This window comes from Physeter macrocephalus, chromosome 20 (genome assembly GCF_002837175.3).
Source record: "Physeter macrocephalus isolate SW-GA chromosome 20, ASM283717v5, whole genome shotgun sequence".
Lineage (NCBI taxonomy): Eukaryota > Metazoa > Chordata > Mammalia > Artiodactyla > Physeteridae > Physeter > Physeter macrocephalus.
In genome coordinates, this window is record NC_041233.1 from 111,492,175 (window position 1) to 111,512,605 (window position 20,431).

At 40.9% G+C, this 20,431-nt stretch overlaps 1 protein-coding gene across 1 annotated transcript in view; it reads right to left on the reverse strand.

Annotated features, from left to right (window-relative positions):
- The window catches only part of CSMD1 (CUB and Sushi multiple domains 1), a 611,399-nt gene that overhangs the window by 341,068 nt on the left and 249,900 nt on the right, over positions 1-20,431 (reverse strand). Inside the window, exons 8-12 of the mRNA XM_028481319.1 lie at positions 15,668-15,850; positions 14,121-14,447; positions 12,702-12,896; positions 7,187-7,325; positions 4,064-4,251 (exon numbers count right to left, since the gene is read on the reverse strand). Of these exons, the coding sequence (XP_028337120.1) occupies positions 4,064-4,251; positions 7,187-7,325; positions 12,702-12,896; positions 14,121-14,447; positions 15,668-15,850 (1,032 nt within the window). The remainder of the gene's footprint in view (positions 1-4,063; positions 4,252-7,186; positions 7,326-12,701; positions 12,897-14,120; positions 14,448-15,667; positions 15,851-20,431) is intronic.

Consider the following 20,431-nt stretch of genomic DNA (forward strand, 5'->3'; position numbering starts at 1 on the left):
ACACACACACACACACACACACACACACACACCACAAACTACACACTGCTTATCACAAATTTTTTAAAAAATTGCACAGTATATGAATTGCATAGTAGGATATATACATTAACATTTAGTAAATCTTGCTTCTTTCTAGAAACATTATTAAAAAGCATTTCTAAGAAGTGTGCTAAAATTAAATGGAAAATCTCCATATACTTGAGAAATCCATTTATTTTTCTTTTTTTACCATTTTATTTTTCAATTCCTTATACAATTATGATGATTTTAAAGTGTGGTTCAAAGGTGTCTCTACAAACAAACAGAACAAATGATTATTCTGGGGGATAATGCAATTACTATTATATGAATAAGCTGTGCCACATTCCCTATAAGGAACAAAGTCATGAAAGCACAGACTGTAAATGGACACTATATTTATGAGGGCAACGATTCCTAAAACTTAGTACAGGAGCAGAACTGCAACCATGGCTGTGCTTCTAGGAATAAACCTTGAAAAACTGGCTTCAACCCTTCTGCCCTACAGTTCAGAAAGAGATGAAATGAATGTCGTTTACAGCAGCTCACATTATCTTATGGAACCACTACAAAAATAAGCGAAACTTGAGCAGAGTGTGGTCACCCCTGCAAGGCTGTCTGTAGAGTAGACTGCCATGGGCCCATCTGGGCATGAGGCGGGGTCATTAACACTTTTTTAAAACAAGAAAGGTTTACAGTGTCAGCCATTCTTGATGAAAGACAAAAGGGAAATGGGCTATTTTATGATTTTTAAATGGCATAAAAATTTGATGTAAACCATTCTTGGGTCATGGGCAACCCACTCTTTAAAAATGTGTCAGACGAGCAGGTGTAATTATTTTTCTAGTGTCTGCATATTGGGTTCTGAACACGTTTCCTCAAAGGGTACTAGAAATGGTCAAAATGACAAAGGGCTTGGTAAGGTGTGTCGTTCCCATATTTTTCTCCTCTCTCTCTCTGTCTCTCTCTGTGCTTCTCTCCTGGTCCTTTGCTCTTCCATTACCTCTGTTGTCCCTCTGCAGCTGCCTGCAGGTCCCCTCCACCTGGAGCCCCTGCGGCAGGCAGCATCTGCCATGGCCTGCCTGGGCTGCCTCGGACACCCACTGCCACCTACAGGCCACCCACCGCCCTCGGGATCACCTTGAGGACTCACTCAAAGATCCAGAATTCTGACGCACTCAATTTTAATACCTGAAATTCGAGCTTAGGAATCTCCATCTCGCTAGGACCCCCAGGTGAAGACTAGCGCACAGCAGTGTTTGAGAAAAACTGCTCCTTCGGCAGGCTTCGTACCCAGGACGTGGGCGTGAGGGGGGGGACAGGGCCCCCGTAAAGTGCCTGCCCCAGCAGCGGCAGGCGCGCCCTAGGACGCCGGGCTGGCAGCCTGGGCCCTGGCCAGCTGCAAAGCCCGCAGGTGCCTGTGGCAGCAGCCCCGACAGCCACCGTGCTGAAGGCCAGGCCCCTCCTGGCTCTGCTTCCCGTTCAAGTGCCAGGTCCTGCGTCGCACTGGCTTGTGCTCGCTTCCCGTTTCTCCTCGAAATCTTCACCAGAGATAAGTAAATTGAGGTGACAACAAGTCAAGCTTCAGGGTGACTTCCTTCCTGGTGATCATCTCCCAATATGCTGTCAATGCTCTCACCCACAGACTGCGTCAGGAATGTCTGGGGTCCGGGCCTTCTGGAAGGGTCACGGGTGTCCACAGATGAGAGCGGATGAATGTCCAGAACAAGGTCTCCTCTAAGGCAGAGCTGTGGACAGTCTGACGCTGTAGGAACCTTGCCCATCTTGTCCTCTGCCCTCATCCAGAACTACAGAGCCAGCCCCGGCTTTTCCAGTAAAGAAGGAGGGAGAAGAATTCCAGGCTCCAAGGGATCAGACATTTAAGACACTTGCACAGTTATCCTCCAAACACACCAGCTAGGGGGTTGTTTTTGCCTCCTTTTACTGAGGAAAAGAAGGGAAAATGGCAAAAAGCACTGTCCTCTGAGGATCACTGGGTTATACCATGTCTTACTCAGACTCATGTCCATTTTCAAATGCAGGATAAATAAAAAGAACCCTGAAACATAATGCAGTCAGTCTTTTCAGCTTATAATGATTATTGTTAGAATTATCTACTCAATTTATATTATATTATATTATATTATATTATATAATGCTGACAATCTAAATAGGAACTTGTGACTGACTTTCCCTGATTTTCCAGAAATCATGAATAAGAACAACCCACTTATCTAAATGAGGTAGAGAAGCAAATGACACTAGTTTCTACTACCTACATATGGGCTTTAGAACTTGTTTCTTCAAAAGGGATTAGAAATAGGCAAAACAATCTATGGTATGCAAATAAGAGACAGAGAACATAGAATACTCTGTTCTAGTGTTTGTCAGCGCCTAAAACTATCTATTCTCTTAAGTTTCACCCAACTCTATATCCAAAGGCCAACCTATTGTATGCAGCTTTAAGAAGAATGTGCAGGATGGGGTGGAGAGAATACATCTTAGCAGATCAACGCTGAGGAGTTGTACAAATTCGGATGAATGTAATGTGTACACGTCTTCACTCCAAAGAGAAGTGATAACTTAAAGGAATGTTAAGAAAGGAATGAAATACAAAAGCTTCTGCTTCTTAAAATGTACAAGTTTAAAAATAGGTAACTTTGAAATAAATGATGTATATATATGAAGCATAATAACTTTGAATTAAATCTGAAATTAATCTTTAAATCATTAATAATCAATTTTCTTGTTATCAGAATACAAGTCTAATATAATTCCATTTTTAATCAAAAAGTACACATAACCTTATATGTGTATTTGCATATATATGTTTGCATATAATTATATAGATAGCATGTAAAAAAGAGAAATATATACAACAGGTTATTAATTTTAGTTGTTGGATAGGGTTTGGGCAAGATTAACATGAGTAGCAGCGGGCGATGTGGGGAAAGGAAGGAAAGAAAAAGAAAAAAAGATGAAAAATTCAGCATGTTAGATATGGCCCCATTCATGCATTTATAAAATTATATGTATTTTTACAACAACATTAAAACTTTGTTTAGTTTATTTTAGGAAAGATTCTGAAAAAGAACAACCTTAAAAATCCTAAAAAAATAAAGGATTTATTCCTTCAGATTCCGTATTGAGCTACTCTCATGCATCTTCTTTCATTCCACTCTGGAAGTGAAGAATTTTCAGAGAACGGAAGAATTACTGTTTTTTAAATTGACTAGCATTAGAAATGCATTCCCAGGCTGAAATGCACTCTACTCCATTCCAGAAGCACCCATGCATAAATATTACCATCAAATAATATAATCCCTCGATCTCCTAATTTCAGAAGCTAAAGCTAAGAGCCAAATTTGGATGGATGGAAACAAAAATGGGAAGGAATTGGGATGGCTTTGCAAAATACACTGCATTATGATATTTTAGCAATTGTGTTTAAATATGTCTAATAATTGTTCTTAAACATTTTTAACAGTTGTTAATAATAACAACAGGTATTTGTCATTTAGTAAAAGTTCAACCGAGTGTTATTTCCCTCTCTCTTAGTTACAGTCTCTCTGCTGAATGAAACAGGCACATACATGTACACTCACAAATAAGTACCACAACTGCCCTAACCATTTTTCTAACAAAAAATATTGCTCAGGAGATATAATTTTAGTGACATGCCCTGTAGCTCTTTTGGCCAACAGGTATATTTTCTAATAGTAGAAATTTATTATTACATCGTGCAGTAAATGAACACGTCTCACTGTTTTAATTATTTTATTATTTTACTCTATAATACACGAATATGTCTTCTTTTTGAGTTGTAAAGTAAAAATCCCCAAGGCTCTGTCTTTAATAAGAGAAAGTCTTGACGACGGCGCAGTGCAGTGTGGACAGAGGCAGGAAGAACTGCTGTTTTTTACACTGAGTAGCATTAGAAATGCATGCCCAGCACACCTCCTGCTACGTGACACAATGAGACCACGTGTGTGGAACTCAACCCGACAATCGGGCACAGCCCTGGCGAGGGAGGACCACTTACTCTCGTAGCGGATGAGGAAGCCCACGCTGGACCGGCTATTGTCTGTGGTGAAGAGGAGGTACATGAAGTTCCCTGTGCTGATGAGGAACTGAGGCGCCTGTGTGCCGTGGTACTCCCCAATCAGCGGGGACGAGCTGGCTGGCCCGTCTCTGACCTCCAGAGTGTCATAATTAACTTCTGTCTGGAATCTGCGGGCAAGCGTATCCAGTCAGAAGAGAGAGGCAGAGCTGCACTGGCGTACAGACATCCCGTAACAGCACTCACTTACTAAAAACCCACATACAGCAAGAGACATAAAGTAGATACAGAGATACGTATATATGTTTTGAAGACTTGAGCACGTGTAGTATTTGAGGACAGTACTTATTTCTGGGGGGAAGACTCACCCCCACATCCCTCCCTCTGACTCAATACTCCATCCAGTAGCATCACAGACAGAAACGGGGGTAGTGACTCAGCTCTAAAATAAAAATACCGTGAGCCAGTAGACAGAGAAGCACCAGTTAGTGAAAGTCAGTCACGGCACATTTTCAAACTGTTTTTCATGATCCCCAGTGAAACATGATTATGGATTTCTTAAAATGAGCATATTGAAGTGATATGATCTCCTAAAGGAAAAGGGTAAATCAAAATACATGACAATACTTTAAATACTTTTCCTGAAACCAAAAATTCTGTGCCTTTTCAAGCTGCATTAACTCTTGCGTGACAGTGGGAGAGCACTGGGCACATTACTGCTTCAGAAACCAAATACTCCTTCAATGATTTGAAAAGGTTAGAACAGCTTCCAAAAAGTGCTTAACTCTTCTTCCAAGAAGGACTTCTGCTTCCAGATCATCTGGTCTGATATTATATTTATATACAGTTGCAGCTACTTGGGTGCTCTTTGATGAAATGGAGGTACCATTCCAGGCACTGAGATAACTTTGTAAATGGGCCCATCTCGTCCTCAAAGAGCTAACCCAGTTTCCAAGTGTCTGGCGTGGCTCTCAGGCAGCAGCTCACTGACTGGAGCCTCTGATTCATCAGTGACTCTCAGACAGAGAATTCCAGGGTAGCCTGTGCCATGGGTCTCCAGGGTCTGTAATGCATGCTGCTGATGGGGTGGAAGAGGAAGGGACGGAGTGGCTGTCTTAGATTCCTGGCACAGATCAATGAAAAAAGATGCTGAAATCAAAGGGCCCTGCCCTGTTTATCATTAAATCACATACTCCTCTTAGCGCAAATGCACAATAATGATATATTCTTGCAACTAACTTAGAATGGCCCCTGACCTTCCATCTTCCATAAAGGGGAATTCAAACGATTGGTGTAGCGTGTGGCGAGGTCAGAATACAGCCACAGGCTGGACATTTGGGGTGGGATAGGGCAGCTTTGTCTTTTACTATTGAAAATGTTCTCTAAAGATGCTATGACTTCACAGCTATCTGAGTGCACACTCAAGAAGTCTAGATAAGCATGGAATAAATCTCATTTGAAGTATCTGCACTGAAGTTTTCACATCTTTCATCTGTAGAGACAGCCAGGACTGACAGAGGGCATGCCTCAAGAGCTGGACGATTTCCAGGGTAACCTCAGAAAGAAAAATATAAATGCTTTTCACCATTTGGCAACCTAGCACACACTGCGTAACAATAACATCAGTATGGGATTTAAAATCTGTTTGTGCAAACACATCCTTTATTAGGATGTCAGCTCACAGCTCAAGGTATAAACCAATGCGCTATTGAAGGGCGGTGTACTGTGTCCAGGGTAATAATCACAAGTGTCTGAAGACATCAGAAATGTTGGTACTTACCAATGGAATTTAGCAAATACCTCAGTTCAATAGTATCAAAAAGACAAGATTGAGAAAAATTGAGTATTTTTGTTCAGGCAACTGAAAATGGAATGCTAATAAATTCTGCCAAACCAGAATGTAAAATCACTATTTTTACTAAATGATTTAAATTTGTTGTGCTGCTGGAAATCAGGATGTGTGCCTTCTTTTTTCCCTCTCAATACTAGAAAGTGTAAAAATTAATAAGAAACCAAACAATTTACTTAATATTTATAAAGGTTTTTTTTTTCCCAGTGACTAAGATTATATGCAAGAATCCATTCTCCAATATAATGAATACATAAACCAATTTTTTCTTTTCTTCTGAGAGATATATCCTACTGGAGTTATAATTATCCTATCAGATATAATAATATCAATAATAACTTCAAATACAAATAATCACTAAGTGATAACATAATTCCTGCTAAAAACCTTTCCTGTATGGATGTTGTCATTGAGAATGAGAAAATTAGTTTAAAATAATATAATAATGGACATCTGTCTTGAGACGTTATAATATTCTGAATACTAGAACCCCAAACTCAGTCTAGTTAAGAAGGTCATTGTTAGAGAAAGCCCGATTTGCTCAGATATTAATTAACCTTGAAACACTAAACAAAGATGCTTCCTTGGATTTTAAAGCATGTGGGTCCCTTCCAAAGTATTTTTGGTTCTTAATCTTCAAACTGATTGTTGAGACAATCTGGACAATATCTGATCATGGAGAATTCAAATAGCATGCTTCTTTTTTCTTAGATTATCAAATACACTAACAAACAGCTAAGCCAAATACCATTGCAGTGACGGAACCACTCGTAGCTAATTAACAGGTAATGAATCTGCTGCACACAGGCTGTTGCCAGCTCTGCAACCCCAAACCGCCCTTCAGTCCCCAGAGCCATCCCCAGAGTGGGAGAACTCTTTTCCTGTGCTTTCTAGAACTACGTAAGGGACCAAAAGGCTCTATTTGCAATCAAACGCCAAGCAGCATTTATTCTAGCCTCAGGTCCAAAATCCAGAGGTGGACTCAAGGGCCAGCGACTGTGAGTTCTGGGAATGCTTGTCTGGGCCACCATGCCCTCAACCACGTCTGCAGGGGGGCCGTAGCTGTGGGCTTAGAGGACAAAATTCCAGAAGAACAGAATTCATCAAGCAAGTGCTTATTTCCTTTTAAGTGAACTCCTTTGGGGGAACCAATGAAAAACTGTCATCTTTCTAAGATTTAAGATCCATTTAAATAAAAACATTGGGCATGCATGGGTCATCAGGTCCAAATTAAGGAAAACAAAGTTTTTTCTTACCTATCAAAAGTTATTTTGATAGAGTGTCCTGGTTTTGCTTCAATTATCCATTCACAATTTAAGGAATCTTTATAATACCCTGGCCATCCCGGGGGCAAAATGACTCCACTTGAAGCTGTCAGATGTCCACCACACGGGGCTGAAAGATGATGCAGGGTACAAACAGGTCAAATTATGTATATGTACCATGGCAGCACCTCAGTTACTGCAGGAATTCGCTTCTGTGTTCATGGACTTAATGGTTTCTAGTATTCAAGCAAAAGTTATTCCCAAGTAAATTAACAATATTGAAAGCAGAGCACATATATTCCACACCTGGGCATTTATCATCAACCTGAAGCAAAGTTCTTCCCATCTAATAATGGTAATAATGGCACAGTCTAAGTGAGTGGTGTCTGCCAGACGACTTCCAGGAATTATCACCTTCAATCATCACAACAAAGTCACGAGGCGCGAATTCCACTGATACCCACATTTTACATGTATTCAGATGTCAACAAATGTCTATTGATACACAAACTTAAAACTACCTCACATCTAAAATTAAAATACTCTGTGGTGTGTGATTGTGGGTGTGTTTTAAAATATGTGTACGTGTTTATTCACTTTGGGCTGTGTTCATTTTATTAAAATAATTTGCCACATACACCTTACTAAATTGCTGGTGATTGTTAGAAAACAAAAAAATAAATAAATAAAATTCGATAAACATGAACTAGTGTGCATCAATCCTTTTGAAGGGCTGGGTAACAGTGATCCATAATTATATAGACAAAAGGGAGTTTGAGGAAAGTATGTGCCTGGTGCTCAGTAAAAGTGAGTACGCATTTCTGTAAAATCTACAGAAAATTTAAAATAATAACATATATTTAACATGTTTCTGCCTAGCCACATACATTTTTCAGATTTTATTTATTTTTTTCTCAAAGTTCTTTGCCACCTTTGTAATCACTTTTGTGAATCTATAGAGATCAAATAAAACATGAAAATGTTCCTAGTTAAAAAAATATTTTTGGAAAAATATTCCTTTTATGGAAAAATAGCAATATGCATTAAAATGCTGGAAAAATTTTACCCAAATTTTGATGCTAGAAAAGAAAAACTGACACAGAGGAATCTATAGAAATAATTATAGTAGCTTCATTTGTAATAGAAAAAAAGAAACGAAAAAAGAAAAGTAAAAAATTTATGAAAAGAACATGACTACATATTTAGAATGTCACAAATACGTTTGAAGTGATATTCTGAAATGCTGTTAAAATGATAAAATCTTTGCAATAGAATATTATATATTTTAAAGCAGGATACAAAATCGTACCTATAGTATAATCTAAATTTCACAAAAGAAAAATTTTATTCAGAGAAAACAGGAGATGGAAATTCAAAAATATCAATATGTTAATAGTGGATAAGACCAAGCGATTGCTGTGTAGATCACACGTTTTTCTTGATATAGCTTCTTTTCCAAGTAAGCTGCAAAGAATATGTGTTATTTCCATAGTTTAAAGTACATAATAAGAAATCAGAGCCATTTTTATGAACGTGAGTTGCTGAAGAAAACTTTCATTACTTCATGTAATCATAATTTTAAAAACAAGTTATTTTTACTTATTAACACTAGGGTTTTTTCCTAGCTAAGTCCTTACATTCATATTTACATCCTATGAAATCATATATCCATTTAGATCAGTATCACACAGAATTTAATTCCTATGCTTACTGATGTGATACGGCAACTCCTTTTTAGAGTACAGCATAAGCAAAACACAGCATGTTAATTTTACTTATTTTATGCTTAACTAACTATACAAAGCTACTATATAGAAAGACATACAGCAAATACAGATTTTTCAAAAATTATGATACATAAGACATTTATAAATCTGATCATTTCCTAAAAGTCTTATTTTCCATATAAAAACAAACATGTTTCCTTTAGTTTAGTAAAGCTTTGTTCCTAAATTTTGAGTTGTCATATTTCTTGGAATATACCCAAATTGTCACACATTACTATTATTTTCTGAATATATTGTCTTTTACATATCACTTTATAATTGAGTGCATTAGAACTTGTATCCCTTTATCCTGATGAAATACACATGCTAATCTTTATACTGCAGATTAACCACATTGAACAGTAAAATGTTACATGATGATCTCAAGTTTGCTGTACTGGTCAACTTAGATTAGGTTATGCAACAGCAGCTATAATAAGGGAGGTGTATTTCCCACACAGTGCTTGTCTAGGGCTCTGCCCCCAATTCCTTTCTTCCACGAGCTGAGCTATGGCACCTGGACATGGGTCCTGCAGTGGCAATTACAGCCTCTGAGCCAGAAGGTGGTTATGTCACTTCCACTGGCACCTAATTAGCCAGACCCCTCACGAAGTTCCATCACACCACAGGGGCCAAGAAGATAAGCCAGACTCGGGAGAGATCCAGAATATCTGGTGAACAGCACTGATGACCTTCAAATTCGCTTGGGTGATTAAAAAAAATAAATAAAAGTATGGGAATGAGGTCTTTAGAAGGCAGATTCTCTTTTGATGTTTTGACCATTTACTTGGGCGAGTTACCTGACACTGCATTTCTAAAATAAGTCCTTCTTTTTGTTGTTGTTGTTGTTAAATTTATTTATTATTTATATATTAATTATTCTTTTTGGCTGCATTGGGTCTTCGTTGCTGCACACAGGCTTTCTCTAGTTGCGGCGAGCGGGGGCTACTCTTCACTGTGGTGCACGGGCTTCTCATTGCGGCGGCTTCTCTTGTTGTGGAGCACGGACTCCAGGCACACGGGCTTCAGTAGTTGTGGCGTGCGGGCTCAGGAGCTGTGGCTCGCGGGCTCTAGAGCGCAGGCTCAGCAGTTGTGGCGCACAGGCTCAGCTGCTCCGCGGCACGTGGGATCTTCCCGGACCAGGGCTCGAACCCGTGTCCCCTGCATTGGCAGGCGGATGCTTACCCACTGAGCCATCAGGGAAGCCCTAAAGTAAGTCCTTCTTGAATATACATTTTGTCTATAGCTTTATTTTTAATGCAGTTGTCTGGCTTGGGCATATCACACTGAAACTGGCTTTATAAAATGTGATATAGGAGTTAGTGCCTCTTTTCCATTATCTGGGACCATGTTCCCAACGCTAAAATTTTCTGAACTTGAAAGACAGACAACTTCCTTGTGCATGCCTCTGGTGCCTGTGTCTTTTTCAGTCTTTAATCTTCCTTCTTATTTCTTTTTATGGTACTTTGTTTATTCACATTTTGTACTTTTTATTGCATCACTCTGGGTAATTCATATTTTGCTAGGAAATCACCAATTTTCTTTGAACTTTAAAATTTGTTGCCATAGAGATGTATTCTTGTACGGTAATTTTTCCCTCAAGATAACTTGTGTTTTTTAATGACACTGAGCTATGCTGAAGCATAGAGGCAGGTTAAATGTAGAACAAATAAAGAGAGAAAAATCTTTCCCTCAGTAATTGATTTTCTAAGTACAAGTAAACTTCAACAGTCTCGTTCACCATTAACTAGTCCTTGTGCTAAGGGTCTGTTTTGCTGTTAACAACCCATAGCTGGGGTTTGCCTTGAACTTCATCTGAAGGTCTCTTCCAAACAGCGAGAGAACTGCCTGCTCCCATTTAATGTGGCACTTTCTCCTTCTGTCTGACTCTATGGGAACCCTCACCTGCCACCTCCTGGTGCCCTTTCTTTCCCCGACTGCACGGAGAAACGTACCTGCCCTGCGGCTTACACCTATCTGCACACAGCCCACTGCAGGCAAGCACACCAGTGGCAGTGAGAACTGTGGCAGACAGAACAGAGACGAGACAGTATTGCTTGTTTTGAGCTTCTTTCTCGTAAGATTATTCACGCTTCCAAGTCAGCAGCGAAACGCTTGGCTCGAGCAGTATCTGCAAACATACTTATTCCTGCCCTGTTATTAGTACCATTTATCTGAGAACCCTGATTGTATTGTTTACTTATTTATAAAGGATAACAACCTAGCCATTTATTAACACTGATAAAATATAAAATATACAAAAGCACACGTTTGGAATGTGACAGAAGTCAATTAAGAAAGGAAAGCCCTGCTGCTGTGTTCCTACCCTTCAATTTATCGAGGCTCCACTCCCGGGTGGGGCTCAGGGTCCACCAAATTGACTTTAACCGTTTATGAAACTGTGGAAAAATGAGAACCACCCTTCTGTAAATCTAGCAGCATCAGCCAATGACGATTTACAATAATGCTGATCCTGAAATAATGAGGAGTAACCCTGGAGGTAGAGCTGAGGGCAGAGCAAGCAGGCGAGGCACCGCCCACCGCCCATACGGGTTAGCAGGCAGGGAGGAGGAGGGAGGGGTGGCCAGGCGGAGCGCAGGGGCTTTGAGGGCCCTGAAAACACCCAGTGTGATACTGTAATGGTGGATGCACGGCACGTACATTTGCCCAAGCCCGAAGAATGGCCGACCCCTAGAGGGAGCCCTAACGTAAACTGCGGACTCAGGGTAATGGTGACGTGTCGCTATAGGTCCATCGGTTGTAACAGGTGTACCATCCGGGGTGGGATGTTGATAATGGGGACAGCTGTGCATATGTGGGGGGAGGGGGTGTGTGGGAAATCTCTGTACCTTGCACTCAATTTTGTTGTAAACCTAAAACTGCTCTAAAAAATGTCTACTTTCTTAAAAGTATCTATATTTCTTTGGCACTTACTAGAGATACTTTTTAAAAAAGCCTTTCTTAGCTCATTACACTTGGACCATTCTGACAGGGAGGGTATGAGTTTACATTCTAAGTAAATTTTTTTTTTTTACCCGAGAAAACATCAAAGGTAATATCCTCCTTAATTTTTTCCCTTTTGGTTTTCTTACGTACATAACCAGGGTGGAAATGTCAAGAAGAAAATTAGTTAGGCAGTATTTATGTCAGCTACACTAAGGGCAACAAAATAGTTAACTAAAAAGTATGTTGTTGTTATAGGTTGAATTATGTACTCCCCCACGATATTCCGGATTCCCAATCCCAGCACCTCAGAATGTGACCTTATTTGGAAATAAGGGTACTGCAGACATAATTACTTAAGTCTAATGACTTAACTAATTAGACTGGGCCCTGGTCATTAGACTGGGCCCTAGTCCAATATGACTGGTGTCCTTAGAAAGAGGGGAAATTTGGACACAGACACATTCTCACACGGAGAAAGCGGGGATGATGCTTCTACAAGCCAAGAAACTCCGAAGACTGCCAGCAAACCCACCAGAAGCTGGGAGAGGGGCCTGGAACACAGCTCTCCCTTTCAGCCTCGGAAGGAACCAGTCCTGCCGACACCTCGATCTTGGACTTCCAGCCTCTAGAGCTGGGATAGAATAAATTTCTGCTGTTAAAGCCACCAGTTTGTGGTACTTGGTACGGCAGCCCTAGGAAACCAATACTGTTAATTGTTTGTTTGCTTGTCTGTTTTTTAAATTAGATGTACCATTTTAAAGGAAAATAACTGGCAAACAATAGAGGACCCACACCTTCACAGCGGGGGACGGTGGAGCTCCAGACTACATTCCCATCCTGCAGGATGCAGGTGATGGACTCCGACCCCTGGGTTTTGACAAAGCCATCATCACAGTGGAACGAGACCGAACTCCCAAGCAGGAACCTGTCACCAAAACGCCGTCCATTTATGGGAATGCCAGGATCGTGGCACTCATTTTGACCAAATGCTGAAAAGAAAAAGAAAAAAGACTAGAATAAAAAATACTTCAATGTTAATTATGAGTATTAAAACAGAAGAAAACAAAACCACTTATAAAGCAATTTATTTTCCTAAATTTCAGTTGTATCTTCATAGATAAATAAACATATTCAAGAAACAGAATACTGATGACTAGAGAGACAGAGAGAGAGATGGATGGAGAGACATCACTACCATCCACACAGCATTCCACAGCCTGAAAGCACTTTTTCACTACGAAAAACAGAGATGAGATACGTAGGTGATAAAAAAGGGTTTTGGTTCTGACATTATCTAGATTAGCATCCTGGGTCTTGTGTTTACTACCTGCCCCCGGGCAGATGACTCGTGCGGTCTGAGCCTAGTTGTCTTTATTTACAGAATGAGGAATACGAAGCTTATATTCCAGAGTTCCAGCAATGTTACATGAAATAATTCCTGTCAAATCATAAGCACAGCACCTCAGAGAAGTAGGCAGCCAGTAAATTATAACTTATAACTCCTATTTAACATTATTATCTTACTTTATTCCCTCAACAATGCAATTTAAGCAGATGTTCTTAAATATAATCTCTAATGCAAATGAGAAATCTGAGGCAAAGAAAAGTTAGCCATCTTATCAAAATTCACTAAGTATATACAAGCGCAGATGTTCTAATCCATGGCTCCTGACCCCAAATGCCTCAGTCCTTTTTACTATTCTATTTTGTTGCATGGAGGACACATGGGTGGGTGGGTGGATGGATGGATGGATGGATGGCAAACCAGAGAGAGAGAAGACCTGTAATCCAGTCCTCACTATAGGGGTGATCAAGACACTCACCTAAACGGAGTGAGGTATCTTCTAGGTTCTCAGGATAATGCTATATAATTTTACAAACTGTGACTATAAAACCCCTAGAGTGGGCTTCCCTGGTGGCGCAGGGGTTGAGAGTCCGCCTGCCGATGCAGGGGAACCGGGTTCGCACCCCGGTCCGGGAGGATCCCACGTGCCGCGGAGCGGCTGGGCCCGTGAGCCGTGGCCGCTGGGCCTGCGCGTCCGGAGCCTGCGTTCCGCAACGGGAGAGGCCACAGCGGTGAGAGCCCCGCGTACCACAGAAACAAAAACAAAACAAAACAAAACAAAACCCTGGAGTATCAGCCTTGACACTGGGCTTCACCCACGTGAGAACCAGGGGAGAAGCGGACGCGGGGCAGGAGCGGGCGCACTTACTGGTGTAGGTGATGTTGAAGCCCCTGCCGGTGGTAGAGTGATCCGACTGGAACTCTAGGCGAACGACGTGCCCACTGCTGGCCAGCTGGGAGGGCACCTCGGTGCCAGAGAAAGTGCCCAGCACGGTTATATCCGAAATCCCGTCATCTTTGACCGCAAGGAAGTCAAACTGAGGCTCCACATCGAAGTCATTAAAGATGAGGTGAATCCTGCTGCCGGGCTCCGAGATAATCAGCCAGACGCAGTTCATGTTGTTACCATACTCCTCTGGATAATTCGGTGAGAGGATAATTCCTGATGATGCCGTAAAGTTGAAGAAACAGGAAACTGTGAAGACACAGATAAATTTTCAAACAATTTTGCCCACATCCAAAGGACTGGCTACATGCAAAGGACTTGGGGAAAATCCATACCTGCGGTTACCTAGGATCGTCCAACTGTTTTTAAATGGGTGATCCTGGACCATAACATTTTCTCTTTCCCAAGTTGTCAATAGAATACATTCAATATATAGAACTAGAGCCTATACATAATAAAGGGCAAGCTTGATTCAAAAATGATCCTATCAAGTTGACTGAAATTTGTGGCAAATATTAAAATTTCTAGTTGCAACTTTCTGCCTTCAGAAGAGCAAATATTAATATGAAAAAGTATGCCTGTGTCATAAGAACAATTTCCAGAAAACAATATTGGTTCTAGTCAGTTTTCTACGATAACTTTTCACTTTAAATTTTGTGTTTGCCTTTAAAGTGCATTTTTTCAAATTAATTGTTGAAGTATTTATAGGGTAACAATGATTAAATAACTTGGAAAATCAGACCGTGTCCTGGGTGGATAATATAAAAATCTCTTGGAATACTTAAATGTGTACTCAAAAATCAGTAATATATATTCATATATATATATAATATATATATGAATATATATATAAGATATTTATATATGTGAAATTCATATATATGAATATTTTATATATATATGAATATATATTCTTCATTTTTTGGAGGGAACATCTATTGGACTTATTTCTAGGGTGTGGATATGCTTATTATTCCACATAATTTCATATGTGTTCCCCAGTCAGTGCTATATTTAGTTACAAAAAAATCCTGCTTTTTCAACTGGCTATGAAGTCCTTCTTTTCTACTTGTTAAAACACTTATGAGGAAGCAGGCAGTTCTTCCATTGAACGCAAAGTGACAGCACAGCCCATGCTCACAGCTTAAGGGTCACAGGACATTAGTGGGTTGTAAAGACCCCGGGCCCTACTGATGGCTCAAACAGTCTGGCATCAGCCCCTCCTGATGGAAGTGATGCTCTGTTAGGATCTTTCTAGTGGAAAGCTCTCAGTGAGTTTATCTGTCTAGTAGTAACATCACTGATTGGTTTTAAGTAAGTGAAAAAAGCATGAGAGCGAGTGTCTGAGAAGCCCTGGCTGTTTCTGGTCAATGTCATGCTCCCAAGCGATGCTGAGAGCTGCCCGCCCTGCTTCTCTCCCCCTCTCAAGGCAGCCTCGGAATAGACCCGGGACCAGGCTCAGTACTCACATACACAGCTGGGCTTGTTGCCAGACCACTGGTTGTTCTGCTGACACGTGATAACTCTCTCCCCCACCAGCTCAAAGGCTGCCTGGCATTCGAAGGTGAGCGAGTCTCCGTGGAGAAAACTGCTGCCTGTCCGCTTCCCATAGGCAGGGATACCTGGGTCCCCACATCCTCCCTTCTCAATTTCTGAAAATGGGAAAGACAAATGAACCATTAAAAAGCTACACAATTAACATTTTTTAACAATTCTGAAAATGAACAGTGGTTTATTTTTGCATTGTTTCTGTAAACAGTTTCAAAAGGATACTCAATTCATCTAACATTTATTTACAAAAGCCAGAAAAATGTGTACTTTAAATTTAAGAGAAAGGTATTTAACTTATTGTCTTTTAAGGGATACACAAGGCTACACAGATGTGTTGACAATGCAAATGTTACAATTAATAGATGTTTCTTCCTGGTCTACACCCTTCCTGCATGTTATCTATAATTGCTACCATTAAAATGTAAACACCAATTTTGTTTTAATTGATGTGTTTTTTAATGTAAGCCATATAAGTAAGATAGTTCATTTCCTACTGAATATTTAAGTCTATATACCCATTTGAATATTCTTTCCCTTCAATTGATGTTAGAACTCATTTATGAAACAAAACAAATATTTCATGGTCTTCAGATGAAAAGAAAATATGCAGAATCAAGCCTCTTTTCGTTATAACATGACTGTAATGAAATGTGGATACAAACACACCAAAGTTATACACACATTTCAACTTTGCTCTGTCGTGTTAACGACACGGAATGTATTAACTAAAATGTGTTATTCATTTATTCATACAAAAAATATTCTTTGAGGGCCAACTGTGAGTCAGGCTCTGTTCTACGTAAGGAGGCTAGTGGACAAACAAGACTAAATTCCCGCAGGCATGGGCCTTACATCATATGGAGGGAAACAGTAACAGTTTTTGAGATGATGAAGGGTAGTCTGAAGCGAAATGCAGGAGGCTGAAGGGTTGGGTGGAGAAGGAGACACGGCCGCCGTGCTCAGGACCTGCAGGGACATGGGAGGGAAGAGGTGGCTTGCAGAGGAAGGGAGGGACTGGGCCAGAGCAGCCCGTGGGGTTTCTGTGGGAAGCAGGTGTCGCAGGGCTTTCGGGTGACACATGACGCGATCCGATACGTGGTGTGACACGAGTCCAGAGGACCCTCCTCAGGGCTGGCGAGCAGAGGCAGGAGGGTGAGCACCCGCAGTTCAGGCCGGCTCCCCTGGGCGCGGCTCGCGGGCGCTGAGTCCCGGCCGTCCTTCCCGGATTCTTCACAGGTTTGCACCTCACCATTTGCCGCGACCAAGAGCAAATGCAAACGTCGGTTTTATTAGCAACCTAAACGCTTTCTGATCAAGTTCTCATTTTTTGGAGTGTCTGTGGAAGTGACTATGAGCTGAATTTCCGGGTGGTTTTCAGGCACGTGCCTGCCACGTGGGGAACCTATATGAGCCCAGAGACTGACCCAGAGATAGCTTATTCTCCTCAAGAGGAGAAACTTTACTTCCGAGTGTTCAAGAATTTCAAAGTGAAATCAGCTTGTAATATAATGGTGCTGAACCTGCAACATGTAGGATATTACCACTTCTGTCTTCTCAGCAAACTAGCAAATGAAACACAAAACAAAACCAAACCAGGTACTGTGTACAGACAGGTTCATCGCACTCTCCTGATCGCTCAGGTATCAAATAAAGAAGACAACCCTAACAGTAACAGTTATACAGGAGCTAAAATGTTCCCGGATGCAACACAGGCCCAAGAAAGCCTCGGAGAACACTCTTCCTTAAGGACAGGCCTTGGAGTTCAAGTTGTTGAACTTGAGTTGAACAGAGCTGGGAATGTATCTACTTGAATTTAACACTTGGGATACCTTGAACCAAATTTCTTTGACTGAAATAAACAAAGGCAATTCAGACCAATGGCTTATAACAGAAAAGACCTTGCATTTGCTGTGGCCTGTCAGTTGGGTAGGGGGCAGGAGTCCAGGGTCCTGACCAAGGACACAGCCTTGAGGGCAGGAATGGGAACACCAGACTTGGTTTTGAGATTCCCAGGCTCTGCTGGGCCACCAGGTACAATTCAGTCTTGAAAAGTGTCCATTTTCACTCCCTCAGTTTACTGTTTTCTACCTCACAGGGCGACTGGGAGAGCTAAACTGTATAATTCACATTAGTCCCTGGCATATAGGGCTCAAAATATTAGCCACTACTATGATTATTAGCAAACCTTAGACTTCTAGAAGTTTCTTTTTGCCTCTGTGATGCTGAAGTTCATAACTTTTTATAATGAAATACATTATGGCATTTTCTACATTAATTGAGTCAGGGAACTCCTGACTTTGCAGAGTGCTCTGAAATAAACTGGTTGTAGACACACAGGGTGGATGTGGACGAGGGTCTTTCCGCTTCCCATGCTGAGGGTCTACAGCGTCCAGTGGTCCCTCATCTCCACTAAAGATGCTGGTTTTCCCTGATGCAGATGCAAGGCCAGAGCTGGCTGAGCAGAACCTATCGTCTGGCACGTCTGTTATTAGGAGATCGGCATGGACTAGTGAGACATGTTATCAGTATCAGTAGGTACGCGTGTGTGAGCTGGACCTACTCATCACCCACAGAATACGAACGTGTCCCACAATTAGGCCAGTGAAGCTTCATTCGGGCAGCTTTTTTGGACATTCTGCATTCGTGACCCCTACACACTATCCCTAAGTAATTGTGACAAAATCCACACAGGTTCAGATATTTCCCTTGGAGGTCACACTGCCTACACTTGAGAATCTGCATCTACCTCATGTGTTTTCTGAACAAGCAGAACAAGTAAAGTAAGAATAAGACTGGGCTGACGTTGATACAGTAACTGCCTCAAACCCCCTTTCTATATGCAACAAAATGCAAGATGTTAAAGATGACCCTGACGTGCTTTCCTGGAAACAAACACCATCGTTTGTTATCAGTGAAAAGATTGAAGCCCCTAGAGGAAAAAAAAAGCTGGTCAAATATCTCTTCTAAATTATCACTAGAAATGGGATTTGATAATGAGTAGCCTAAAGAAAATATTAGGTTGTTATTATTTCCTCACTCCTTCTCTGATGCTGCTTTTTTAGCAGTTGGGGATATTTGTACAAAAGTCTACTGGGGACTCAATGGAGTTCCTACTGATGTGTTCTTCTTTGACAATGACCTTTCAAAGTACAAATTAATGTTATTCATTTTCACTTTTTCACGTTGATTAATTTTTCTAAACTTTATGAAGTATTTATTTTTGAATGTTATTTTTATAATTGACTTAAACATTTATGTTACATTGACATTATATATTTAACATTCATCTCTAATACATTTTATTTTTATTTGATAGTTTATACTATGCCTATAAATGTTTATATAATAAATGAGTAATTGGATTCACTACTTTGTAATGTATCTGAGCTCTTTCTTTTTTCCTGGCATATCAGTATTCATTGACATGTAAACCAAAGTACTGAGATTGACAATTGAGTCTGCTATGGCAGAGAACTTATCAGCCGCATTTCTGAGAAAGGACATTAAAACTATTAAGGTGAGCCATATCCCCTTGCCAATTATTTGACAATTTTTGATCTACAAAAGTCATTTAATTAAATCCAACCCTTAATCCAAAATGCCATAGCTGCTCTCTGATATTTACCCCATGGTATAGTGCACAGCTTCCCTGTAAGGCTGCCCGCTAATTGAGAACCATTCTCGTTCCTCTTTTTGTACCACCTTTGCACCTGTCGTGACCCCAACACACGGTAGAATCGGCACAGATGAATGAACGCTGGTTTGAGTAATAACCAAGTTCCCCTGGACTCCTCTGCACAGCTAAATTTCCTGGCTTGGTGTCCCTTATCCGACTCTCTCCACGTGACTTTTCCATGCATCGGGGACTCCGTTTCTGACTCTCACTTCTTTATCTTCTCCTCCACACTCCAAGGAATTGCCCTGCCTTCTCCAAACCCACCCACAGGAGTGCACCTGCAGGTGGACCCACCTGCCAGGTGCCTGTGAACCGTAGAGACCGTTCAGGTCAATCAGGGTACATTTTCCACACACCTGACACCTCTTCGACCTCAGGGTCTCCCAACCCATCCGGGGCTCTCTCGTTCCAGCGGCAGAGGCGCCCTGAGCGTTCCAGGACACTTCATGCTTCCACGCTGCTCCTCCCGTCAAAGATACTACCCTCTCCCTTTTCATAATATCCCTCTTGGTTAAAGTCCCTTCAAAGCCCCATAATCCAGATTACTTTTGCTCCCTACTCTAGGGTTTACAGGTAGCTCTCCTGTAGAGGTTTAAGAACTAGTCACATCTGGACTGACTGAGATGTGGACCTGTCTTTCTATCCCATTACGCTGTTAATTTTTCCAGAATGATAAGCCTTATCTCTCTCTGGACTTCCGAGTACTTAAACAGTGCCCGAACAAAGTGGACACTTGGCATTGTGTTGTTATTTAAAAGGAACTTCTGAAATGTCTGCCCAGGCTTGGGTAGTTTTTAGCTGTAACACAGCCTGCGTAGGTTTTTATTCTTTTCTTCTCTATGACGAGTTACTCACCGTTGCCTAATTGCTTAGTCTGTGACAGATACTTCTTTTTTTTTTTTTGTTTTATGTATTTATTTTTTTAACATCTTTATTGGAGTATAATTGCTTTACAATGGTGTGTTAGTTTCTGCTTTACAACAAAGTGAATCAGTTATACATACAC